This window comes from Phyllostomus hastatus, unplaced genomic scaffold, assembly GCF_019186645.2.
Source record: "Phyllostomus hastatus isolate PE091 unplaced genomic scaffold, TTU_PhHast_1.1 phas_scaffold_345, whole genome shotgun sequence".
NCBI lineage: Eukaryota > Metazoa > Chordata > Mammalia > Chiroptera > Phyllostomidae > Phyllostomus > Phyllostomus hastatus.
In genome coordinates this window covers 24,082,136-24,106,248 of record NW_025334024.1, presented here as the reverse complement: position 1 = coordinate 24,106,248, position 24,113 = coordinate 24,082,136, and the positions used below count along the sequence as shown (strand labels likewise).

The 24,113-nt window shown below is 61.1% G+C and overlaps 1 protein-coding gene across 9 annotated transcripts in view; it reads left to right on the top strand.

Annotated features, from left to right (window-relative positions):
- Positions 1–23,709, top strand: part of ADGRG1 (adhesion G protein-coupled receptor G1) — a 38,201-nt gene extending 14,492 nt beyond the window's left edge. For 4 of the 9 annotated variants that reach the window (XM_045818723.1, XM_045818725.1, XM_045818731.1 and 1 more), the window contains 13 exons: positions 11,010–11,108; positions 11,662–12,084; positions 13,691–13,826; positions 14,451–14,598; positions 15,192–15,323; positions 15,633–15,749; positions 15,974–16,019; positions 16,268–16,371; positions 17,132–17,250; positions 18,810–19,078; positions 20,119–20,227; positions 20,586–20,854; positions 22,285–23,709. In XM_045818723.1, the coding sequence (XP_045674679.1) occupies positions 11,045–11,108; positions 11,662–12,084; positions 13,691–13,826; positions 14,451–14,598; positions 15,192–15,323; positions 15,633–15,749; positions 15,974–16,019; positions 16,268–16,371; positions 17,132–17,250; positions 18,810–19,078; positions 20,119–20,227; positions 20,586–20,854; positions 22,285–22,415 (2,067 nt within the window). In that variant the 5' untranslated portion in view covers positions 11,010–11,044 and the 3' untranslated portion in view covers positions 22,416–23,709. Of the gene's footprint in view, positions 1–2,804; positions 2,953–3,775; positions 3,798–10,971; positions 11,109–11,661; positions 12,085–13,690; positions 13,827–14,450; positions 14,599–15,191; positions 15,324–15,632; positions 15,750–15,973; positions 16,020–16,267; positions 16,372–17,131; positions 17,251–18,809; positions 19,079–20,118; positions 20,228–20,585; positions 20,855–22,284 lie in introns of those variants that run through there. The other 5 variants (XM_045818729.1, XM_045818727.1, XM_045818726.1 and 2 more) reach the window with 3 other exon arrangements.
- Positions 23,710–24,113: the final 404 nt, after the last annotated feature.

Genomic DNA, 24,113 nt, shown 5'->3' with positions numbered 1-24,113 from the left:
AGGGGACCTGGCCCCCGGTCCTGGGCCTCTTGGACCTGCGTTGTCCACCACCCTGAGGACAGAGAGAAGTTGGCGAGCAGTCGTGCGGCCCCCAGCCTGTCACCAGACATGAAATGAGCCTCATCCTTTGCCCCCCACCGCCACTCTGGTCAGCGGTCTCATGGGTGCGAAGTGAGTGTGGTCAGCCTCTTTGGCGGAGACGTGGCTCCAGGCAGCAGAGAGCCGCGAGCTCTTGTGGGCATTGCTGCTGTCACAACAGCCCAGCAGCTGTGGGTGGGACCCAGGATGCTGTTCCTCTCCCTCTCTGTGTGTGCACGGCTGCAGTTTGCAAGCACCAAGTGTGTGCGAAAGGCTGGGGGGCCCCATCTGCGCCCCCTCCCCGGCTCCCCTGAACCACAGGCCCCCTGCCGGTTCCCTTGAAGCACAGGATCTTTTGATCCCACTGCGATGGCGACGGCCTTCTCTGGCCCGGCAGGCCCTGGAGTCTCTTCCAGGACAAGGTTCTACCGAGAACAGCAACTCCTTTCTTTGCTTTCTCTTCCGCTTCCCCCGGGGCCAAAAATAGTGCCTGAATGGGACACAGCTCTGGGCCAGCAGCAAGACAATAGCCGCCTCCTGACTGACTGAGGCAGGCCTCCTGGCTCCTGTCCATTGGTAGGGGCGGAGGTGTGGGGGTGCGGGGGAGGGGGTGCGTGGGCACTCTGACCCTTGCTGTCTTTCCCATGACCTCTGCCAGAAATCACCCCACATCCCCGCCATTCCCTTGGAGTGTGATGGCCAAGGCGTTTCCCCACTTGTTCCGGGAAGTGCTTGTAGCTGCGTGGCTGAGACCCTGGGCTCTTAACCCGCCTGAGCAGCCCACCCAGTCTCCCCACCAGCTGCTGGTCTGGAGCCGGAGGCCTTGGCGGAAGTGCCCACCCTTGTCCCCTTCTGTGCCCTGTCTGACCCCTGGAAGCCACCCCACAGCTCTGATGTCCTTTTCCTTTTGACTCAGTGGGATTTTCTAGAGGCCCCTGGGGAGGAAGTGAGCTCCCTGTCACAGAGGTGATCAAATAGTCTGGATGTGCACCGGATAGGGGCCAGGATTAGTCAAGCATCAGATCAGCCTTGGTCTTGACATCTTCAAATCTCGGAGGGGAACTTGGTTTGGATTCCATGCCCCTCTCTTACCAGCTAGGTGGCCTTGAGGAAATCGCATCACCTGCTCAACCCTCTGTTTCCTCATCCGGATGATGGGTTCAACGGAGCTGACTTCTCAGAGTGGTGGGAATGAACCCCCACAGTGCTCACTGCAGTGGCCGGCACACAGATGGGGTTTCAGAAGCTCAGCCCCTGTTCTCCTGTAGTATTGACTCTGGGACACATAGAGGAGGGTCTGATGCACTCTTGGACCCTGGGGAGCTCTGGAAAAAAACCAGAGGGATTCCCCAGAGCCAGGGTTCACTCAGAAGGAAGTTTCCAGGTGGGCTGTGGCAATCTGGGAAGGCTTCCTGGAGGAAGGGGCTCCTTAAGACGCTTCCAGGGTAGTATGGCACATTCTGCATGCATGGCAGCCCATGATGGGAGTTAAAGAAGTGTCCAGCCTGGGCTGAGGTCAAGGCCACAGGCTGGCAGCCTCTAGAGGAAAATGCAGCTGACAATAACCATTTTGGGTCACGCGGTTAGCCCCCTCCCCCCCCCCGCTGGGTTCTAAAAAGGTTTGGGTTTAATGTCAATGCTGACAAACTTAGATGGGCAAATGCTCTCCAAAAACTACAGTCCTGAACGCTGCCCTTCCTCCTGACAGCTCCCAGCCTGGCCTGGCCAGCACCCGAGTCACCGGCACTTGGGTAGGAGACAAGTTAGGGGGCCTCAGCTGTGTTGGGTCGGAGCCTGGCAGTGACGTAGTTCCTGAAGCTGCCAATGGTTGCCAGGGGAACGGTTGCCAGGGGCTGCTGTCACCTGCGCCCCTTCTCCCGCGCTTGCTGGCGCTGGCTGGCGGCTTGTAGCCTATCTTCCCTGGCTACCCCCTTTGTTTGGAGCTCCGTGAGAGCAAGGGGGCAGGGGCTGAGGTGGCTGGGCTTCCAAGTCTCCCTCTGGCCTCTCAAACTGGGAGAAACTCACCCAGAGCCCCAGTGGCCTCGGCCTGCGCGCAAGGTGCATTGAGCTCTTTCTGCATTTTCAGTCCCCTTGATTCCACAGAGGAGGAGCCCAGGTATGCCTCCCTTGCAACCCTCCTCCCCTCCTGCCTCCTGGGCCTGCTTCTCCCTCCTCCCCCTCTTTCCTCTTCCTTCTTCACCCCTGCCCTCCTTCTTTCCCCCTCCGTCTTTCTCCTCTCCCCTTTCTTCCCCACATCCCTCCATTCCCCCCCCCCCGTCCCGACCCCTTCCCTCCTCCTCTGTCTTTGTCCTCTTCCCTCTGTTCCCCCGGCATCCCCATCCCCCCTTCTCCCCAACACTGACAGTGTGGCCGATGGATGGGGGTGCGGTGGGGGAGAGGCTGGGATGGCGGAAGGACCCCGGCGGGGGGGAGTTATAAACCCCACTTTTAGGGGAATTGGTTTATTAAACAGCTTTAAGAAGAGCGAGGAAGTGGTTTGGGGTAAGGAAGGTCCTCACACCTTTCCCCGAGGTCACACCCCAGCTACAGATGATTTCCGTCCTCAGGGCACACCCCCATGGTCAGAGACGAGGGTCCAGGACCTGCAGGGGACAGGACGGAGGAGTGGAGTGGGGATGGGGTCACCTGGGGGTCCTGACCGCCCCTAAGACTGGGGCCCTGGGGGGTATTCAGTGAACCCCAAGGAAACGCATTTTTTGGAGCATCTTTTATCCTGAGTTGTCAAGCAACGCTCTTCACAGTCCGGTCGGGTCCGGGGGAACAGGCAGCAAAACCAAGGGCGTGAGTTCGGGAGCCCGGGGCCTGGGGTCGCATCTCATCGCCGCCTTCCGCTAGCTGTGTGACCTCCAGCAGGTAACTTGACCTTCTGGGGCCCTTCTGGGCCCTGTTTTCCATATTTACTAAATGGGTACAATGGTACTTGTCTCATAAGGCTTGGGGAGAATTAAGTGTGTTAGCTTGCGTAAAATGCTTAGAATCTAGCGTTGCCTTTTCAAAGAGCTTAGTTCACGTCAGCTATGTTCCTGGAGGTAGTGAGCACCCCGCCCATGGGGTGTGCAAACAGCAGTGGATCTGCAGAGGCCGTGCTGTGCGCTCAGTGAGCTCGGATGGGATCTTGACCTGCCCGTCCCAGGAGGGGACAGTGTACCAGGACTTGGGTCTTGAGCCCCAGTCCAGTCCAGGCCTCCCGCCAGGGACCAGCGACCTGGAAGAGAAGAAAAGAAACGGAGGGTGCTGGCCGACCTTGGGAACACGAAGGGTCCTGGACTCCAAGGGCAGGTGCTCGGCCGGGACCAGGGCAGCCGAACGAATGGCAGCCTCCAGAAAGCCAGCAGGGAGGCCGTGGCCGGCCCTGTGGGCCTGGCAGGGGCACAATGGGGAAGGGGAAACTCAGCCAGACGGCTGAGGTCCGACTGTGGTTTGCCAGAAAGGGGAGTCTGGCCGGGAGGGAGGGGGAGACTACCGGCCCCGTCTGCCCTGGCTGCCAGCCGGGAGGTAAGCCTGGCCCTTCACTGTGAGCCTGTCGCTTACAGCGGGGCAGGCGGGGCACGGGGCTCAGAGTTCCTGACTCAGCAGAGGAGGACGCGAGGCCCAGACAGGGACACTCGGCTGCGTAGCCAGTTCTGGACTTTGTGCGTCTCACTCCCGCCCCCCCTGCTGGGGGCTGGGCCTTCCCCTGGCAGGTGCCGACAGGACAGGTGTGTGCCGTGGGGTCTTGGAGTGCAGCCTCGGCGGCTCCTCAGGGGCAGGGCTGGGGCAGACTGGGCCGTGGGCTGCAGGCTGGCCTGGAGCATGGCGCCGACAGGGGCCGGCACCGAGTCCCTGGGCTTCGCGTGAAAAACCCCAGTGCCTGAGCCCCACCCCAGGCTGGGCCGGATCTGGGACCCCTCCTAATCCCGCCTCCTCCTCCTCCTTTAGGGTCTAAGTCTCCTCAACCCTCATAAAATGCTAAGAAGCTTCGATTCTCAGCTCCTGAAAGCTCTTGTGTCCTCACACTCTCTCTCTCTCTTTTCTTTCTCTCTCTCTCTGCCCCACACTCTAAGTGTCTCGGCGGCTTTGAGGCAGGGCCGAGGGCCCAGCTGGCTGTGGTCAGCTTTAATGGAACAGCCAACCTGGGGACAGGCTGGCAGTGCCCTTTCCTCAAGAGCGGTGGTGCCGGCTGCAGGGAGGCGGCATGGGGGCCGAGTGTACCCCGGGCTCCCTCCCGGGACCTTCTGCCTGGAAGTGTCAGGGATGCCCTGGGGACTATCACAGCCTAAATGGCTCCTGCAGCCCATCTCTAATGGCCTCTGGGACAGCTCAGAGGGGAGGGAGGGGCTGGAGACGGGGAGCAGGGATGCCGACAGGCTTCAGGTCTGTGCGGTGTCAAGCTTTCTAAGAGCTTACTTTCGTGCTGGTAACTGTTGCCCATGCAAAAAAAAAAAAAAATGGGCTACAACATTGGACCAGGATGCTAAGGGCAGCCACGCTCTGTGGATCTTCGTCCTGCAGGACTTATCAGAGCCTTTGATGTGCTAACATAATGCAAGGCCAAGGGGGCCTCCAGCCCTCGTCTAACTTGGGAAGCGGTCCTCCTTAGAAAGTGCCCTGGCGAGGTCTCTCATGGTCGAGTCCCGGAGGAGGGAAGGGACTCCGGAGACCAGAGTGGCCAAAACCACGGGCTTTAAGGTTGAACCAATTTGGGCTTGAGTCCTGGCTTGGCTGCTTATTGGCTGGGAGATCTTGGGCATCGCTCCGCCTCTTCAGACTTCAGTTTCCTTATCTTTCCACTAGGGATAGAATAGCTTTTGCTTCACGGGGCGATGGTGAAGACTGCATGACAATTCGTGCAAGAGCTTTGCACGACACCCGGCACCAACTGGGCGCTTGCCCGGTGGGAGCTGTCCTCCCCCTTCTCTCTGGGATCCCTGGGTCCTTCTCACCGGGCGGATTTCAGATGAGGATGTGGAAGGCGCAGGCTCAGGGCACCTGGACCTGCACGGACCTGTCACAGGGCTGGCATCCCGGCGTGTGCAGAGGCTTGGAGGCAGGAACACCGAAGCCCAGGCTCGTGTCTGGTTGGCTGACCATATGTTTGCCTCTCTGCAGTCCCTTAAGCAAACGCTCGGGTCCCGAGAGAGCAGACCACAAGGTGGGCGGCTCTGGGTGACTGAGTCCTTCCACGCAGGCTGGGAGCCTCCCCCTTCTCCCCTTCCTGGGCCCCCACGGGGCCAGGGCCCGGGCCCATCTGGGCACCCAGAGGGAGGCAGGGCCACGGCAGGACAGCCCACCAGCAGATCCGGGACAAGAATGTGGGAACTCGCCCTGGGCAGTGAGTGAGCAAGGCTTTGGCATCTCCAGTCTCTGGGGGGAAGCTGCTTGCTTCATTTTATTTTCCTGTATTGTAGGAAAATTCCTGAAACCTGAAGTCACCCCGCCTCCCCCAGCAATGCCAGATCCCTCTTCCTGGGGGGTGCTCTGTGTAAGTCACCTAGCTTGGGCCTCAGTCACCCCACTTTTGAGCAGGAAGAGGGGCAGGAGAGAGGCTCGGTGTTGGCGAGCTGTGCCCCCCCCGGAGCCCTGCGCTGGGGTGGGGGCAGGGGGACTGTGCTGAGACGGAGGCGTGGCCCTTGGTCCCACAGAGGTTGCCTCCTGCGACTTGCTGGGTGCAGGTGTTTCTAAGTAAGACTGACTTTTATAAAATAGTTTGGAAGCCGAGGGTGGAAGGTCCTCTTGGCGCCCCCCCCAAGGAGGAAACACCTGCGAGGGTGTCCCGCCCTGTCCCGATCTAACTGCCACCCCCAGCTGGCCCCGGAGGCCCGTCTGAGCAGCCCCTCTGATCTCCTCCTCAGAGCCAGCCTGCCCGCCCCCCAGGCTTCTTTCTCTTCATCCTCGGTGCTGCCCTGCATCCTCATATGCACAGGCATGCACGGGCACACACATATTTGGGCACACATGCATGGTTGTGCACACAGGCAAACACACATGGGTGTACACACACAGGGGCACACACATACATGGGCACATTCACAATCACATACATACTTGCATACTTACACTCCAAAGGTTTCATCCTCACCCCCACCCACCCCTCTCCCTGTCCCTCTTCTGGGACAAGCCCTTGCTTCCTAAGGCCCTCTGCCCAGGGTTCAAGGAGGATCACCAGCTACTTGATACTGCACCCCCACCCCCCTGCCCCAGGAGCAGCTGAGGACCAGGCCTGGAGCAGGAAAGCTCAGCTGGGTCTTGTCCCTCTGTCCCTCCCCACAGAGGAGTAAGACCAGGCTCATACCCGAAGACCCACTGGGGGTCCTCTCCCCGGGGCCTCTTCTCACCACCCACACCCTCCTTCTGCCAGCTGTCTTTGGGAGGGAGGCCTCTTCTAGGTTCCAGAAAGCACGACACATCGTCCCCAGGTTGAGAAGAGGTTCTGCCTGGACTCAGGCTGCCTCCCCACTGCCCCCCCCCCCCCCCCGTCCCAGCCCTGCCGTGTCTCCGCTGAGCCATCGGGGGCGAGGCCCACCCCTCTCTGACTCTCTCTGTCAAAGAGGCTGCTGGTTTTCTCCAGGCTTGTCACCCGGTGGTCCCCAAGCCTGTGGAGTGTCGGTCCAGGGGACGCTTGTTAAAGCCAGCGCCCCAGTCCCACCCCAGACGTGCTGTGTCTTACTCTCAGTGCGCGGGGCTGTGAAAGTGCATTTTCGTCCACTCCCTGGGGGTCTGACCCCCACCACTGGCAGGTCCGGCGCCCCTGATGTGCACTCTTTGACAAGGGGGGGCATATAGGGGTGAGTGTGGGCTGTAGTCACTGTCCCACCCACTCCAATAATTCAGAAGTTAATTCTGGTGGGGGATGGGAGGTCAGGTAGAGCTTCAAGGCGGGGGGTGTGTCTTAAGTGACTAGTCCCAAGGATTGGGAAGGCCTTCCAGGCAAAGGGACATGAGGCAAGTGGGGTGTGGCCCACCGTGAGAGTGGGGGACCAGGCCCTGGGGCATCTTCCTGCCCAGGAAGGGTTAACCCCAGAGCCACCCAGGTCCTGTCCACTCAACTTCCACCTCCGTCCTCTGCGGAAATGGGTTTTCCAGGAGCCTGGACCGGGCTAGCGGTGACACGTGGCTGGACACGGTTGACAGAGGAAGTGACTCAGGCCCCCGGGGGAGAAAGTGAGGTGCGGGTCTCCTGCCCGTTGCCCCCTCTGCCACCGGCAGGATGGCAGGGCTGGGCCTGAGCTGGAGCCAGAGCCCCTTCCCCTGGGCCCGGTCGAGTCTGGATCTTTGGGGACCCTGTGAGTGGCCCCCATTGTGTGGAGCTGGGTCGGACTGTTCTGTTCTCGCCGTGTGTTTACGGAAAGCCTGACGTCAAGGGCAGCTGCCCTGGAAGGGCAGTGGGGGGGCCTCTGGGAGCTCGGCCCCCAAACCCTCTCTCCCAGGCTGGAACTGTCTGCACAGCCTGTGCTGTCCCCCCTGATTTTCTCTCCTTTTGGGGGGGATCTCCCAAGCCAGGGGAGCGTGCCCCTCAGGGAGCTTTGCCAGCACCAGGTCTGCAAGGCACTCTCCAGAGTGAGACCCAGTCTGCGCCTTGACCCCACAGCAGCAGCGGTCACGGAACAATAGCCCTTCCCTCGCCTCGGGGTCCACCGGCCGTAGTGGCGAGAATCCCCCTCGCAGCCCCTCCCGGCTCTGGCCGGTGCTGTGCGAGGGTCCACGGGCACTGGCCTGGGGCCCGTGGTTGGCTCTAAGGGTGTCTGGTGGCTGGGGTCCGTCCTGCTCTGTGGGCCCACGGTTCCAGAGACCAGGGACAAGGTTCTGGCCACACGGTCTGTGTGGAGGTTCATGCATGGGGTTCAGTCTTCAGAGCACGGAGCTGCTCATTCCTGGCTGAGCCAGGTGGGGGCACCTGGGGTGGAGAGCAGGGCATTCTTCGGCCCTGCTGGGGGTGCTGCCGGCGGTGGGGGGGTCACCTCCATCACGGAGACTGACTGTGCCCTTGGGGGAGGGGTGCCGTGTGGGGTGGCCGGGAGGTGGCGGTGGGCAGGGCTGCAGTGTGGGGTGGGGCTGGGCAAAGTTCGAGTGCCCAAGCGGGACAGTGCCCTCCCCCCGCCCCGTCTGGGTTGGAATCTCCTCCCGGTCCCCAGTCTGCTCCCTGGTCCCTCGGAGGGTTCCACGGACAGTCCCAGGTCCAGACGGATGGCAAGGAGGGAACTTTTCTGGGTGGGGTGTCCGTCTTCCCATTGCGCTCCCGGAAAGGAAGTTTCATGCTCTAAGAATTTCCCGGCAAGGTGCTAGGGAGGTTGAGCTGGCGTGGGGGCCACAAGGGCAGGGCACGGAGGTGGGGGGGGGGTGGGGGAAGCAGGGAGGGCCTGCGATGGGTCTGGGGGTTGAATTAGGGGCAGGCGTGGGCTGGTCAGAAGGTGTACAGAGATATTCAGCTGTCAGAGGGGGCGCCTACTGCATACACAGCCCTGTTCTCAGCCCTGCATGGGTATCAGTTCATTTAATTCTCCAAATGACCCTTGATGTGGGCTTGACTGTTAGTCCTATTTACAGATGAGGAAAGTGAGACCCAGAGAAGGTGAGGAACTGGCCCGAGGACACACAGCAGTGACTGGGGGACCTGGGATTTGAACCCATGTACTCCGACTCCAGAGTCTACTCTAATAAAGGTGGACTAAAGGAAGCCAGGCAGTCCCTCCCTGTCAAAGCCCAAGAATGTCCATGTGGACAGAGTCAACCACCTTGGAGTGGCTGCTCAAACAGCCAGGGTAGGGTGGGGATGAGCCAGGAAGTGTCAGGGCCGTGCAGTTAGTCCCTCCCTCGTCTGTGTCTGAGTTTCTTTCACAGCGCCCCGTGGTGGTGTAGCCTCTCTTGTGCTCCTCCAGTGACGGGGAGCTCACTCTCTGTCTCTGTCTTTTGCTCTCAAAGGCCAACCTGGGAGGGCAGGTGCGAAGGATAATTCTACCCTTTCCTGAGATCTCATCTACTGACAATGGCAACTCACTTGGGAGGTCACTGAGCCCCAGAGATACGTATCTCCCAGCCAGCTCCATCCTCACTTCCTGTGTGATGCCAGGGAGTTATTGGCCCTCTCTAGCCTCAGATGTAAAAGCCAGATTTTCAGAGTGGTCCGTGAACTACAAGTTCATAAGCGTAGAGCAGTGGTCACCGCAAGGGGGAGCGAGATGCCTGGAAGAGGTGACATTTGGACTGGAAGTCAGAGGCAGACAGCACCAAATAGGCAGAAAGGAGAAGGAAGGATGGGGTGTAGGGGGACATATTTTTGTCCTGGATGCTGGGCTTCCTTCTTCTTGTCTGGGTGGCAGAGGCAGTTTTAAAAGGAGCCAAAAATGCTCAGAGGCCACGGCGTAAAACTTAAAAAATTGCCACCTCAGAAGCAGTGGCCGTTCCCTAAAACACTTTCACATCCTCCTTCTAAGGTGTCCTGTGAGCAGATGCCACCAGAGCAGGCCAGGGAGACCCACTGATCAGTGATTGGACTTACAAGGCCTAAGAAATTAGAGTTCCATTGCATGTGGTAGGACACCAGAGACTGGCTCCAGGGCAGCTCAGTGAAGGTCCATCTGGGGCGAGAAACAATGACCTCCTGCTTGGGCCACCCCTACCTTTAACACTATCCTCAAATAGCCTGCCCCAAAGCCACCTCTTCCTGGAAGCCCTCCTTGGTTTCTCCCAAACTCAGGCTCCTTGTGTGCCTCTAGGCTGCCAAGCTTCCCTTCGTCTGGCTTGTGGCAGATGACTGTATCTGTCACCACAACCATATGCAGCTCCCCACAGAATGAGCGTAACTGTCTGTGTCTGTCTCCACCCAGCTTGGTCACAGGGCCAGGTGGCAGTGGGGAGGACCAGGCCACCCTGGCATCTTTCTATGAGTGCCAGGCACACAGGTTCCCTGCCAGGCACTGCAGCTCTGACCAGGCAGGAAAAGTTCTTGGCCTCCGGAGTGATCTTGGGCAAGTCATTGACCTTGGGGACCTCAGCACAGTGCACCTCACAGGGTTGGAGTGAGGGTGACTATTGGCCCGAGGGTGGCCCAAGCACTGGCTGGGAGGCAGTCGGTGCTCTACTAATAGAGGCCATAGTAGGTCAGAAGTTCCCCATCTACACCCGGGTGGAGGTGGAGGTGAGGGTAGCTGGGCCCCCTGCTCCTTAGGCGGTAAGGTGAGTGTCTCCTGGCCGGATCTGGACATCCCACTGCAGTTCCAGCTGCCCTAAGCCCCGGGAAACTGGCTCCCCTTGGTGGTCATAATGGGAAGCGCCCTTTGTCTCCAGCCCCTATAGAGAGCGCTATGGGCAAGCTGATTGTTAACTCTTCTTCCTCCACACGTTCACCCACCCAGCCTTGGTCCAGCAACCTCCCTGGCACCAGGCCCTGCCCATAGAGATGGATGAGGAGGGCGCTCCCTGGCTGGCTGAGGAGGGAACGCACCACCGTGCACCTCCCTGGGAGGCTAACCGAGGGGGCCCTGGCCAGTGGTGGGAACTAAAGGAGGCCAGGACTCCCAGCAGAGGGACATGTGGAAGGCTTCCTGGAGGAGGTGTCCTCTGAGCTACGTCTCAGGGATGGTGATGGTGAGTTTCCCAGGGAGAACCCTGAGAGCCCCCTTTCCCCTGTCTCCTCCAGGCCTGGAGCAGGCACAGTGGCTCCAGGGGGCGCTGTGGAGCCTTCCCCACCCCATTCTACCTAAGATTAACCTGTCACTGCCCGTCCCGAGGGAGGTACAATGATCGGCCCCATTTTCCGTGACTTATACAGGGACATGTGGCAAGCCAGAGGTGGAGCCAGGAATTGAATGTGGCTAGGAGCTACAGTCTCCGAAACCACACAGAGCGGACCCCAATATCCACGGACTGTTCTCACACTTGCCTCCCCCTCTGCAGGGCTGACCCCGCTGACCCGCACTCCTGGTGTCTTTCAGGCAGTGACTTCACAGAGTGACCGCTAAGGAGGAAGATGGCTGCCCGGGAGCCGGTGCAGATGGCACTGCTCCTGCTGGGTGTGCTCCTCAGGGTTCAAGGTAGGCTTCCCTGGCGCTATTGGGACTCACGTTCTCGTGCCCCGTCTCTGGGACAGCTGCGGGACACCCACTCGCCCCTTTGGGCAGGCACAGGCCTGCAGACGCAGTGTGGCAGGTGGATGCGGGACCCTGGAGAAAAGAGAAAGGCACCTTCTTTTTCTCTGGCGGATGTAGTCCTCCGGCGCTCGGGCTGGGATGGGGCACACGGGCTGGGTTTCGGCCCTGCTCACCTCTGAAGCCACGGTAACCTCCCTGCGCAGTGCGCAGCCTGCGGAACGGTCTACGGTGGGCGTGGCCTCATTAAACACCCTGCTGCTATCGGGGAATGTTTTGCCTTTGACGTTATTATTAATTTTGAGTTTGTTCTTTTTCATAATTTGAACCCAGTAATTTTTGACCGGGGCAGACTCAGGTTTTTGTAGACCCTCTGAGGTACAGGCCTTTGAAATGTGCGCGGGTCCCAGGCCCTGGGCCCCTGTGTTCTGGGCCCAGGGCCTGCCCCCTCCTGTGGCTTCTCCCCCAGAGTGCCACCTGCGGGTCTCTGCCTCCGCAGGTGCCCACAGTGCGGGCTTCCGGGAAGACTTCCGTTTCTGCGGCCAGCGGAACCAGACGCAGAGGAGCAGCCTCCACTATTATCGGTCGACAGAGCTGCGCATCTCCATCGAGAACTCCGAGGCGGCCCTCACAGTCCACGCCCCCTTCCCTGCAGCCTCCCCGGCTTCCAGAGCCTTCCCGGGCCCCCGGGGCCTCTACCATTTCTGCCTCTACTGGAACCGCCACACTGGGAAATTGCACCTTCGCTACGGCAAGAATGACTTCTTGCTGAGTGACCGAGCCTCTGACCTCCTGTGCTTCGGGAACCAGCAAGAGAGCCTGGCCCCGGGCCCCGCGATGCTCGCTACCTCGGTCAGGTCCTGGTGGAGCCCCCAGAACACCAGCCTGCCCAGCGCTGCCGGCTTCACCTTCTCCTTCCACAGTAAGCCAGGCAGGAGGAAGAGCTTGGGCAAAGGCCCTGAGGCAGGGAAGGCAGAAGAACGCAAGTCGGGGTCTGAAGGTCCGCTCGCTCTCGGAGCTTGGGCTCTGGTCACAGGCAGTGGGGAGCCACTGAAGGTGTCTGAGGGAGGGGAGCGTGTGACCCAAGGCGAGCTTCAGCAGGCGTGTTGGGAGGGTGGGGGGAGGGTGGAAGGGGCAAAGTCCTTTCCAGAGGTTGCAGGAAAGTCCAGGGGCAGGGAGATAGGGTCTGAGCAGGGTGGGAATGGAGAAAATGGAAAGAAGGGACTGGCTGCCAGGAGCCCGAGGAAAAATTCTGCTTCATCAGCATCATCAGCGTAGCTGGTTGGTCCCCATTTCACAGAAGGGCAAACTGAGGCATAGAGAGGCACAGAGGGGCACAAAGTTGCACAGCTAGTAAGCGAGGGAGCCAAGATGGGAACCCAGCAGCTGATTGGCAGGGGGTGGGGTGGGGAAGAGCCAGAGAGGTCCAAGTTCAGGAACGCAGTGAGGCTGGCTCTGAGGGACCGCGTGTGCTCCCCGGGATGTGACAGGTGTGATGTGGCCCCTGCCTCCCGTTAAGTGCTGGATCAGGGGCAGGGAGGGAAGGGCGGCGAGCAGAAGCTGGAGGTGGTATTGGAGAGAGGCGTGGCCTAGGGTTTCCCTGGTTCTGTTGCTTCCAGGCAGCTCCAGTTTGGGGCGGGAGATCCCCTGGCGGGTAGGGGGTGGGGGCCCAGCACTTCGAATATGTCGGCAGCTCCAGGCCCACGAAAGTGCTGGGGGTGGCAGGAGCAGGCCGGCTCCTGGCCCAGGTGCTGTCCGGGGCAGCAGATAGGGCTGGGCAGTCGGTGGGGTACCTCGCCCCCAGCCTGGGATTCCGCCCCAGCCTGGGAGGGTCTGAGGACGAATTCAGGCCCGGCTGCCAATCAACATCCTGAAGAACAGATCTGGCCTCGTCTTACTGGGCCTGTAGCGAGGGTTTTAAACAAAAACATGAGCCAAAGGTTTCAAAGCACCTAAAACTCAGGCTTTTGCCTTATAAATTCAGATGTGGCCACCCAGGGCCTGCCTTTCCTCAGGGTCCCCACCCCACAACATGCACCCGTCCCTGTCTGCCTGCCTCACAGAGTCCCATCGGACTGCTGCAGACACCCACGCAGACACCCACGTTTGCAGCCCTGTGGTGCGGGAACCCAGGCGGAGGGCCTGGAACCTGGGGTCAGGGAGGCTGGGGAGAGGGAGTCCCCGGGGCCAGCACATGAGCCGCCCCCAGGCCCTCTTGAAGGAAGTCTGGCTGGGCCAGGGCCCTGGAAGGCACCCCGCAACCCCCACTTCAGAAGGGCACCTGGGAGGGCGTGTCCCGTGTCACCCTGCTGGGGTTGCAGTTGCCGGAGGTTCCATGTGACAGAGTCCCTGGCTGGCTGGCTGCATCGCTGAGTGACTTTGGGGAGTGCACCCCACCTGGAGGAGCCTCAGTTTCCCCTTCTGTAAAATGGGAACCAGTATCGCAGAGTCGGGGAAGGACTGAGAGGCTCGTGAGTGTGGCTCGGACCTCAACCAAGGGTCTCGGGTGGGTCTGCCTGTGCCCCCAGGTCCTCCCCAGACGGCCTCCCACAACGCCTCCTCGGTGGACATGTGCGAGCTGAAACAGGACCTCCAGCAGCTCAGCCAGCTTCTGAAGTCTCCCGGGAAGGGGTCCAGGAGGCCCTCGGCCACCCAGGCTGGCCAGTGAGTGTGGCTGTCAGTGCGGGGGCGGGGGTGTCGGGGAGAGGCATCCCCCAGGCCTGGGTACAGGCCGGGGACCTGGAGCGGGGAGGGGCCGAGGTGGAGGCTGTCCCTGGGGCTGGCACCATCTTCTGGCCTTTCCGTCTCGTCCCGGTGGGGTCAGGGTACAGCCTGCCGGCCAAGCCCCACAGCCGCCCGGGTCAGTACAGACCACCGTCTCTCCTGTGGGCCCCCGACAGCACTCCCCAGCCCTCTCCCCAGCAGTAAAGGAGAAAGGATGGGCCCATTTTACAGCTCAGCAGACTGGGGCCCAGAGATGGTTAGGGCAGGCCCACGGCCACAGAGCGAGTCGGTCCAGGCAGAACTGGGCCCAGCAGAACACCCCACCCCTCCCTTCCTGTTCGCTGGGGTGTTCCCGCTTCCTCCCTCCCTCCTGCCGGTCGTTCTCTCTGTCCCACGCTGTTGTTCCCTCCTGCCCTCTCTCCTCTCTCCCGACCCTCTTTCCCGTCTCGTCTCTCCATCATCTTCTTTCCGGTGCATCTGCCCCAGTCCCCTCTTGCCCCTGGCTTCCCGCTCTCGGCCCAGATCCCCTTCCCAGCAGCCGCCCACTCTCTCTCCCCCCACCAGGCGGCTGCAGAGCCTGGAGTCGAAGCTGACCTCCCTGAGGTTCACGGGGGACGCCATGTCCTTCAAGGAAGATCGGGTCAACGCCACCGTGTGGAAGCTCGAGCCCACAGCCGGCCTCCAGGACCTGCGCATCCACTCCGGGCAGGAGGTCAGGGCTCAGGATCAGGCCGGCTGGGGCAGGAAGCAGATGTGGAGGCTGGGAGCACCCCCTCCCTGGCCTCCCGCGGCCAGATGTGTGCTGACCAGGAAGGAGCCAGGCCCAAAGAGTAGCCTCAGTCTGTGGCTACCCCGCGGCACTGAGGACCCTTCCTGGCACAGTGACGGGGACAGAGGTGGGGGGGACCCGTTCCCCACACTAGGGGCTCGTGTGACACACCCATGTGAACAGGTGACCAACCCCCAAATGCCTGTGCATGCACCCCCCAGTCTTGAGGCTGCCTCTTGCGTGGGCGTGGTGAGCTGGGGGCCGCCTGCGTCCCGCTGCACCAGGAGGCTGCAGGCAGAGTTGGCCCCGGAAGCCCAGACCACAGGGTGCCACGTGGTTTTCCCAGGCCTGTAAGCCCCCGGGGCCCTGGGCTCTAACCACAGAGCTCCCCAGCTAATGCTGGTGCCAATTGAAGGAGGGGGTGAGGAGGGCTTCCTGCAGGAGGTGTGCTTAGAGATGGCAGCATCCGGGAAGGTGTGGGGGGCGGGGGGCTGGGGGCGTCTCTGGCTGAGCCCTAATGGTGCCCTGGTCTGCAGGAGGAGGAGAGTGAGGTCCTGGAGTACTCGGTGCTGCTGCCCCGCGAGCTCTTCCAGAAGACCAAAGGCCGGAGGGAGGAGGCTGCAAAGAGACTCCTCCTGGTGGACTTCAGCAGTCAGGCCCTGTTCCAGGTATGGGGCCCTTGTCCTGGGGCCTCCCCCACCCCCGGGAAAGGCAGTGCCTATCTGACGGGAAGACAGAAGGAAGGCATGGAGCCCAGCCCCCTCCTCCAGGAGTCAGAGCCTTTCTGTGTAAAGTCAGAAAAGGGCTTAATGGTATTGTTCTCACTACAGTGTAAATGACTACATGTGCAATAACAGTTTCTAGAGGGAGACCCGGCATCTCAGAGACAGGAGCCGAGAGAGCCTGGGGGACTTCTGGGCGTTTCTTCTCAGCCCTGAGCCCCGTCCCTCTTCTCTCCCCCCACCCCATACTTCTAGGACAAGAATTCTAGCCAAGTCTTGGGCGAGAAGGTCTTGGGTATTGTTGTGCCGAAGACCAAAGTAGCCAACCTCTCGGAGCCCGTGGTGCTCACCTTCCAGCACCAGCCACAGCCGGTGAGTGTGAGCAAACCAACCAAGGAGATGACAGTCCCCTTATGTCCAGGCTTCCCTTGCCCGCCCCGTCTTCTGAATCCCTGGACTTGAACAAAATGACAGAGTGGCCGAGGGCACCAGCCAGTCGGGTCCAAATGGGGTGGTGGCCGGACACCGACTCCCTTGGTCCGGCCCATGAGGGGGTGGCCTGTAATGGGATCCCCTCTGCCTTCTCGTCCCTGCAGAAGAACATGACTCTACAATGCGTATTCTGGGTTGAAGATCCGGCATGTGAGTGTGGAGGGATCCCTGTGCCAGGCAGGCACTTGGAGGAGAAAGGGGTCCTGGAGGGTGGGAGACATGGGGTTAATCAGGGAGGGCTTCCTGGAGAAAGGCAGGCTTTGAAGAGGGAGCAATGGCAGACGAGGGAGCTGCCAGATGGAGCCAAGGCTCAGTAGGGTGATACAGTCATGCATTTGGGGGTACAGCGGGGCCCAGGGGGCTGGGCTTGACAGAGCCCCATGCTGTGCCCTCCTCAGTGAGTAGCCCAGGGAGCTGGAGCAGCGCCGGGTGTGAGACCATCAGGAGGGAGACGCAGACGTCCTGCCTCTGCAACCACCTGACCTACTTCGCAGTTCTGATGGTGAGGGGTCCCCCACGCCTGCGGCCACACCGCAGGCCAAGTCCTTGCTGTGTGCCCGCCGCTTCTCAGACGGCGTGCCCTCCCTTCCTCACAACAAGCCCCGCCTATGGCGGCTCCTGCTGTTGTCCCAGCTTGCAGACAATGAAACTGAGGCTCAGAGAGGTTAAGCGATTTACCCAAAGTCACACAGCTAATAAGTAAAAGGGCCGGTCTCTAAAGCCCTTACTGTGTGTTGCCAAGTTTTGGTGCGTGATAACAATGCAGATTCCTGCCCCTAACCTGGAATTCTGACTCCACAGGCTGGGGTGGGGCCAGGAGTGTGTTTCTAATGAGCCCTCGAGGGGGTATCAGGGCCTTGAGGTGGGCGTCAGTGCCCCCGAGGCCTCAGAAGCTTTATGTCCCAGGCTCATCGTTCCAGAACCTTAGGCCCAGCACCTGAGGGGCCACAGTGGCTGTCAGCTCTCTCTGGGGGTGGGCACTTCCTCCCCCAACAGAAAACTCAGTCCCGTGTTGAATGTCGTGTAAAAATAGCCAGCGCCAGGACAGAGGAGGGCTATCCGGTGAGGGTTCTCGGCCTGTGTGGGTCAGGCACCCACTCGAGGATGCGGTGAAAGCGATAGAGCCCTCCAGAGGAAGGCACTTGTGGGCCGCCTGGTTCTCAGAGGTGGTTCGCAGACCCCCAAGGCCCACCCAGGGACCACAGGTTCGCCTCGCATCTGGGGGACCCTGGGGCCAGCCCTGACCTGTCTCGTGGACCCAGGTGGCCTCCGTGGAGGTGGACTCCGTGCACAAGCACTACCTGACCCTCCTCTCCTACGTGGGCTGCGTCATCTCTGCCCTGGCCTGCGTCTTCGCCATCGCCGCCTACCTCTGCTCCAGGTAGGACCCGGGAGGGAGGGGTGGGCAGGGGGGGAGGGGCCCCACCGCCATGGAGACCTGCCTGCCCTGGAGACTGGCCCTTGGACCGGGGTGGGTGTGTGGTTGTGGGAGCCGTGGGAACTGGCCTCTGGGGGCCACATTTCCTCCTCAGATCTGCGGTGTTGGGGCAACAGCATCTGCCAATTTTATTAACTGTCCACATTGCAAATGGGGAGAATTGACATGAGCATCTAGATTTCTGCCTTTGCGTAATCAGATGCGATACCACGAGGGTCACGTTTAATATGATAATAATAATGACACTAGTTAACGCATCAAGCTTCCCACGTGCCACGCACTGTTCTAGGTGCTTTCCATGCATGCACTCGGTTCATCCTCTCCAGGGCCCTATGCAAGAGTGCTCAGAGAGGGTGAGTGACTTGCCTGAGGTCACACAGCAGGGAAGTGGCAGAGGCAGCCTTGAGCCCGGGTGAGCAGCCTCCAGGTCCCCAAGGCCTCAGTCACCGGAGCTGAATGGCAGCCCTCCCCTTTTGGCAGGAGGGGAGACCCCCTTAGTTCTGTGGGACGAGGCCAGGGCGCTCACTGCCTCAACCGGGAGGTGGGGTGGGTGGAGCCGTGGGCATGTGCGTACATAAGCGGTGGGTCATGTGTGCCCACAGCTGTGCATGTGGTGGGGCCGGAGTCGCTGGTGGGGAGGGACAGCCAGCAGGCTCAGTGGAGGGCGGAAGGCAGGGCCACAAGTCCCCAATGCCTACCCATTGTCACCAAAGCGCCCAAGGACACAGGGACAGGAACCCTTAGGGACTGAGCATCTCAGCTATGCCAGACACTCCATATCAATGTGACCCTCACCCCAACCCTATGCGAAAGGCTGCCCTCCCATTCCACGGATGAGTAAACTGAGGGCGAGGGGCAGCCCGAGGCAAGGCAAGGCCAGTGCAGGATTCCAGGACAGAGACACTGGGACCGGAGTATCCTGTCGTGCCCTCTGGGACAGGCAGTGGGTGGTGTGGGCAGAGCATGGCTGGGGGTGGGGGTGGGGTGGGCAGGAAAGGCCTGCGAGGCCCTGGACCATGCAGAGTCCTGGGGAAGGGCTGGTGCTGGGAGGGGCACACACAGACTTGCAAACCTGAAGGCAGACAGACTCCCACACCCCATGCTCACAGACTCACAGACACAACTGTGCGGACAGGTGTGCACAGCAGGGGAGGCATGGGTTCTCCGGGACAACAACAAATCCGAAGCCTCTCCCCTCTGACTTCGGGAGCCTCTGGTTGATTGTAGTGGCTGACTTGTCTGTTGTGCTCTGTCTGGCTAAAGCTGCTGTTAAATGCACATACAGTGCCCGAGCCCATGGGTGCTGGGCACATAGTAGGTGCACAGGGACAAGTAGAGTGGGGAATGGCCTGGCTGCAGCCATAGGAGTGTGTGTGTGTGTGTGTGTGTGTGTGTGTAGCCTGGGAAGGCTGCCTGGAGGAGGAGGAGCAGGTACCCCCCTACCTCCCCACACTGGTCACAGGATACCCCTTCCCCCTTGCCCCCGCACCCCCTACCCGCAGGAGGAAGACTCGGGATTACACCATCAAGGTGCACATGAACCTGCTGCTGGCCGTCTTCCTGCTGGATGTGAGCTTCCTGCTCAGCGAGCCGGTGGCGCTGACGGGCTCCGAGGCCGGCTGCCGGGCCAGTGCCATCTTCCTGCACTTCTCCCTGCTCGCCTGCCTCTCCTGGATGGGCCTGGAGGGCTACAACCTCTACCGCCTGGTGGTTGAGGTCTTCGGCACCTATGTCCCCGGCTACCTGCTCAAGCTGAGCGTTGTGGGCTGGGGTAAGTTGGTGGAGGCTCTGGGCGGGGCCCCCAGAGCTGTGCCTCTCCGCCTCCCTCTGTCACTGCTTCCTTCACCCCTCCCCCGGCCTCAGGGGGTCTTTACCGCAGCTGGGTCCAGGACCGTGAGGCCAAGAGCCCAGTCCGCAACAAACACTCGCAGGTTCTGGGTGTCACTCACCCCCTTTACCAGGGAAGTTTGCAGGCAGCGACCACGCACAGGTGCACGGGTTGTGCGCTGCTCGAAGGCACTCAGTCCCCGGATGAGGGGGCTGTCATCCAGTCTTCCCCTCACCTACGCCCCCCGCCCCCCGCCCCGGGCTGGCAGCGGCCCTGCCTGTGGATCCCCCTGAACCTCGGGCGACAGAGTCCGTGTCTCCGGCATTTGCTCTCGGCCAGTGACGACCCAGTTCACGTACGGCCCAGACCTGACTTCCGTCAGACTGGAGGCCCCGGGGGCACACACCAGGAGCCCTGCGGACATTGCGTGGGCCCACCAACCTCCACGCGTCTCCGGCCCAGCTTGCTGCTTCTCCTGTGTTTCCCATTCTCGTTTCCCTCCTGTGACTTACGTGAAACTCCTCCAGAGGTGGCTCCCTGCCCAGACCCAGGTGTTTGGTGGTGGGACAGCCCCTCAGGGAGCTCTCAGTCTCCCCCTCGTGGACAAGGTCAAGGCCCAGCGCAGACACCCCCTGGGGCAGAACTCTGGATCTCCCTTTTGAACTGTCCCCCACCCCACCAACGTCCTGTTTGCTTCTCCCATTTTCCTTGTGACATCTAGCCCCTCAGCAGGGACCTGCGGGTCCTTTCTCCCAAGGGCCCCCCGGAGGGTGAGGGGGCAGGGATGAGGTCAGGAGAGATGGGCTTCCTCTGTGGAAAACCCAGACTGGAGTGGGGAAGAGGCGGGCCCAGCCTGGAGGACCCACCCCAGACGGACTGGGCGGGGTCCAGAGCACAGGCTGAGAAAAGGTCCCGCCAGAGGGCCGGGGAGGGCGTGACCCTCGCAGGGCTGGAGGTGGAGCTCCACGCTTTGCTGTCCCCAGGCTTCCCGCTCTTCCTGGTGACGCTGGTGGCCCTGGTGGACATGAACAACTATGGCTCCATCATCCTGTCCGTGCACAAGACCCCGGAGAGTGTCATCTACCCTTCCATGTGAGTGGCTGGGCGGGCGGGGCAGGAACTTGGGCCTCGCTGGGCTTCGCCTTTGTACCATCGGTATTATTACTTGCTTAATAGTTTTCTTTAAATCGTCTAACATGGTCATTTAAATATATGTCTAAAAACTATCGTATCAACTACAACTGGGAAACAGGCATCACGGTCAGAAACAGCGAGTGATCATCAAAATAGACGCAGCGGCCAGGCCCCCCCTTTGACCACAGAGGAGGAGCGCAGGGGCATGGAGAAGAGGGGGACTTGGGGGCGGAAAGTGGGGGCCCCCGCGCCTCCCTGCACCAGCCCGCATGCCCTGAGCCGCCCTTCTCTGAGCACCCCCCGCCCCGGTCCGCAGGTGCTGGATCCGGGACTCCCTGGTCAGCCACATCACCAACCTGGGCCTCTTCAGCCTGGTGTTCCTGTTCAACACGGCCATGCTGGCCACCATGGTGGTGCAGATCCTGCGGCTGCGGCCGCACACCCAGAAGTGGCCCCACGTGCTGACCCTGCTGGGCCTCAGCCTGGTCCTCGGCCTGCCCTGGGCCTTGATCTTCTTCTCCTTCGCTTCCGGCACCTTCCAGCTGGTTGTCCTCTACTTCTTCAGCATCGTCACCTCCTTCCAAGGTAGGCATGGGGAACACCCTACCCCTGTCTGGCCAGGCTGCCCGTACCTGGAGCACAGGGCAGTGGAGTAGATGACCCGGGCCGCCAGGAGGCACCCCTTCCCTGGGCCTCAGCTTTCCCACTCATAAGCGGGGGTCTTCCAGGCCATGGTTGACGGGTCTGTATTGAGTACCACTCTGGGCAGCCCTGTGCTCAGTCAGCCCTGAGGCTACCACTGTGAACTGGCTGGGTGGCGGCCTCATGCATCTCCAGCAGGGGAGGCTGTGTGACAGGCACCAGGCAGCCATCAAAGGAGGTCTTGCAGAGCAGGGAGCAGCGGTGATGGACAGGCTGGGCTGGGCAGGGGCCCTCTGGGGAGGGTAGCCATGGTGACTTCGGTGTTGGAGACATTTGAAGACAGCAGGAGGACCCGGCCAGGGAGAGATCAAGGGCTCTGTCACTCAGGCGTGTTCCTCAGACCAGCAGCATCAGCGCAGAGGTTGTTGGAAGTGCAGACTCTGCCCCTGCCCAGACCGCAGTCAGAACCCGCATCACAGCAGACGCCCAAGGTGCTGCCGGGCACGCTGCAGGCTGCAGGCTGCAGGCTGGGGAGACCCGCTCTGGGGCTGGGGGAGGAGTGCTCCAGGCAGCGGCAGACACAGAGCAAAGGCCCCGAGGCCGGGACCGCGTGCAGCAGGGAGGCTGAGCAGGGCTACAGGGTAGTGAGCGGGGGCAGAGCAGAGTGGGGCTGAGGTGAGCGGGCAGGAGCAGAGCGTCTAACTTGAGGACAGAAGAGTCCCTTCCTGCTGTGCCTGCAGCCCTGCACCACCGCCCCCCACATCTCACACACACGTGTGCACACACATGCACACGCACACCTCTGTCCTCGGAAGGACTCGGGCAGGAAGACAGGGAAGGCGTGGCCGGGCCTAGGGCCACACAGGGGCTGTGAGGCTGGCCTTCTGCACGGGGTCCCCACGGATCCAGCGTCGGGGGTGGGAGGCCAGCCTTCCTTTCTCACCTGTGACGTGGAGGGGGCTCTGGCGGGATTGTAAATGATGCCCACCGACCCCCACACACACATTTGCTGGGCCGTCACATCGTCGAGTGAGGACCGGAGAGGAGCGAGGCTGAGTGAGGAAGCGGACGGGCTCCAGGCCCGACCACTGCCCTTGGATTCCTGGCTCGGCCGAGTCCCCGAGCGCCCTGGGCCTCAGTTTCCCCATTTGTAACACGAATGGTGTTGAGGGGGCCTGGCCTTACAGGAATGTCAGACGACAAATTAAGAGGGTGCACAGTCAATTGCACAGGGCTGGCATGTCGCAGGTGCCCCGCGGTGCCTGAAGGAGCGCAGGGGGCTGATCTGAGTCCAGGTGACTCTGGGGGGAGGAGTCTAGGGGGCGGGGGTGCTGCCGCCAGCCTGCTGAGCTCCGTGTCCCTCTCGCCCACAGGCTTCCTCATCTTCCTCTGGTACTGGTCCATGCGGCTGCAGGCCCAGGGCGGGCCCTCCCCTCTGAGGAGCAGCTCGGACGGCACCAAGCTGCCCATCACCTCGGGCAGCACCTCGTCCAGCTGCATCTAGGCCAGCGGCCGTCCACCCAGTGTGAGGGAGCAGAGACGCCGGCTCTCCTCACCGCCGCCTGCGGCCCCTGCCGCTGGGCCTGGCTGTTGGCCGCTCGGCCGGAGACTTGAGAAGGAAGGCCCCAGGGCCTCAGAGGGCTGGAGCTGTTGCTATGGCGGCCGGACTCCTAGGCTGGGCCTCATGCATTGATTGGGCTGCGGACAGCTCGGCTCTTAGGCTCAGCTCACAAGGGGCTCTGGAGTGGTGGGACCATCTTCCTGGCCATCCGAACCTGGGGCTGAAGGCCAGTCTTAACTCACCAGCACCGGGCTTAGCCCTGGTGGCTGGGGGCTGGGAGCCCGCAGGCCCCAGAGTCTGGTCACGGACCCTGGAGACCTGGCAGCATCCCTGGTCCTGCGCCCTCACCCGGGACAGAAATGTGCCACCGCTATTCTGATTCCGGCGACCACCACGAGCGTACTTTGCAGCCCCCGTCATTTTAACCAAGGGTGGCACCCAGGGCAAAAGGGGTTGGGGCCGAGCTTCAGACCCCTGGAGAAGGAGAGTCCCCCGCCCCCGATCCCCAGCACACAGCAGCAGCTGCCCTACCTCTGAGCCCAGCTCACCCCTTCCTCTCCCCTCCCCTTTCCCAGCCTGGGGTCGCCAATTCCAATGGTGTATTTTGGGTCATGGTCCCCAAGAGCCACCTGGTGCCTGCTGTAAACCTTTATCTACTGCAAGGGCCTCTGCTGGCCCCTGACTCAGGCTTAGTATGTATGCTCTGGGCTAGGCTCCTTTGTCCATCTGGGCCTCTCTATAAGCTGTACCACCCTTGCTCACCACTGCCAAGCCCGCACCTCGCAAGGGACCTCAGCCTCTCCCATAGGCCTCTGGCGGCAAGAACTGTGGAGCGTAGCAGGCTGTCTTTTCCCACCGCCACACTCCGAAGACTGAGACATATCTCCCCTGGCCTGGAGCCCGTCACAGTGAGTTCTGCTGAATGCAGAGGGCCGGGCCTGCCACTCCCACTGCGAACTTTCAGTCTAGTGTGTGAGGCATGCGCAAGACAGGACCTCCTGGAGCTGTGGCCATTGGGTCAGGGGAGCCATCCTCCTGGCTGGAAATCCAGGAAGACTTCCTGCAGGAAGCCGCATTTGATCTAGACCTCAGCCTTAAACATGGGGAGGCTTTTCTTTTTAATGACTAATTCTTTTGTCTTTGGTATTAAAAACAAGTACGTGTTCACTGTAGAGAATTTGGAAACTGTAGAAGAGTGTAAAGAAGAAAATAAAAATCAGCTGTTGTCATCACCAAACCAATGTAACTGTTTTGGAGCATTGCCTTCTGAGTTTTCTTCTCCGCGTCTGTGAAGGGTCACTAATTAGGAAACGTGAATGAGAGAAGAGGACCATGTGTGGGGAAAAAAATCTACTGCTGGAGACTTTATCAAGACAAGGGGGAAAATAAAGGGCAACTTGGTGTCGGTGCTGGGGAGGCAGTGGGGAGTGGTGGGGGCTGCGGTCGGCTGGAAACGCACACCCGCACTGCGGGGGCAGCTGCGACTCACCTGCAGCCGGTCACCGCCTGCCTTGCAAGGGTGAGGGCCGGAGTAGCCAGACCGCCTGCCTCTGATGAGAAACGGGAAATGCAGATTGTGCTGGTGTCACATCCCTTGACTTTAACACAGATCATCCCCCCAACTTCGCTGGCCCAAGAAAT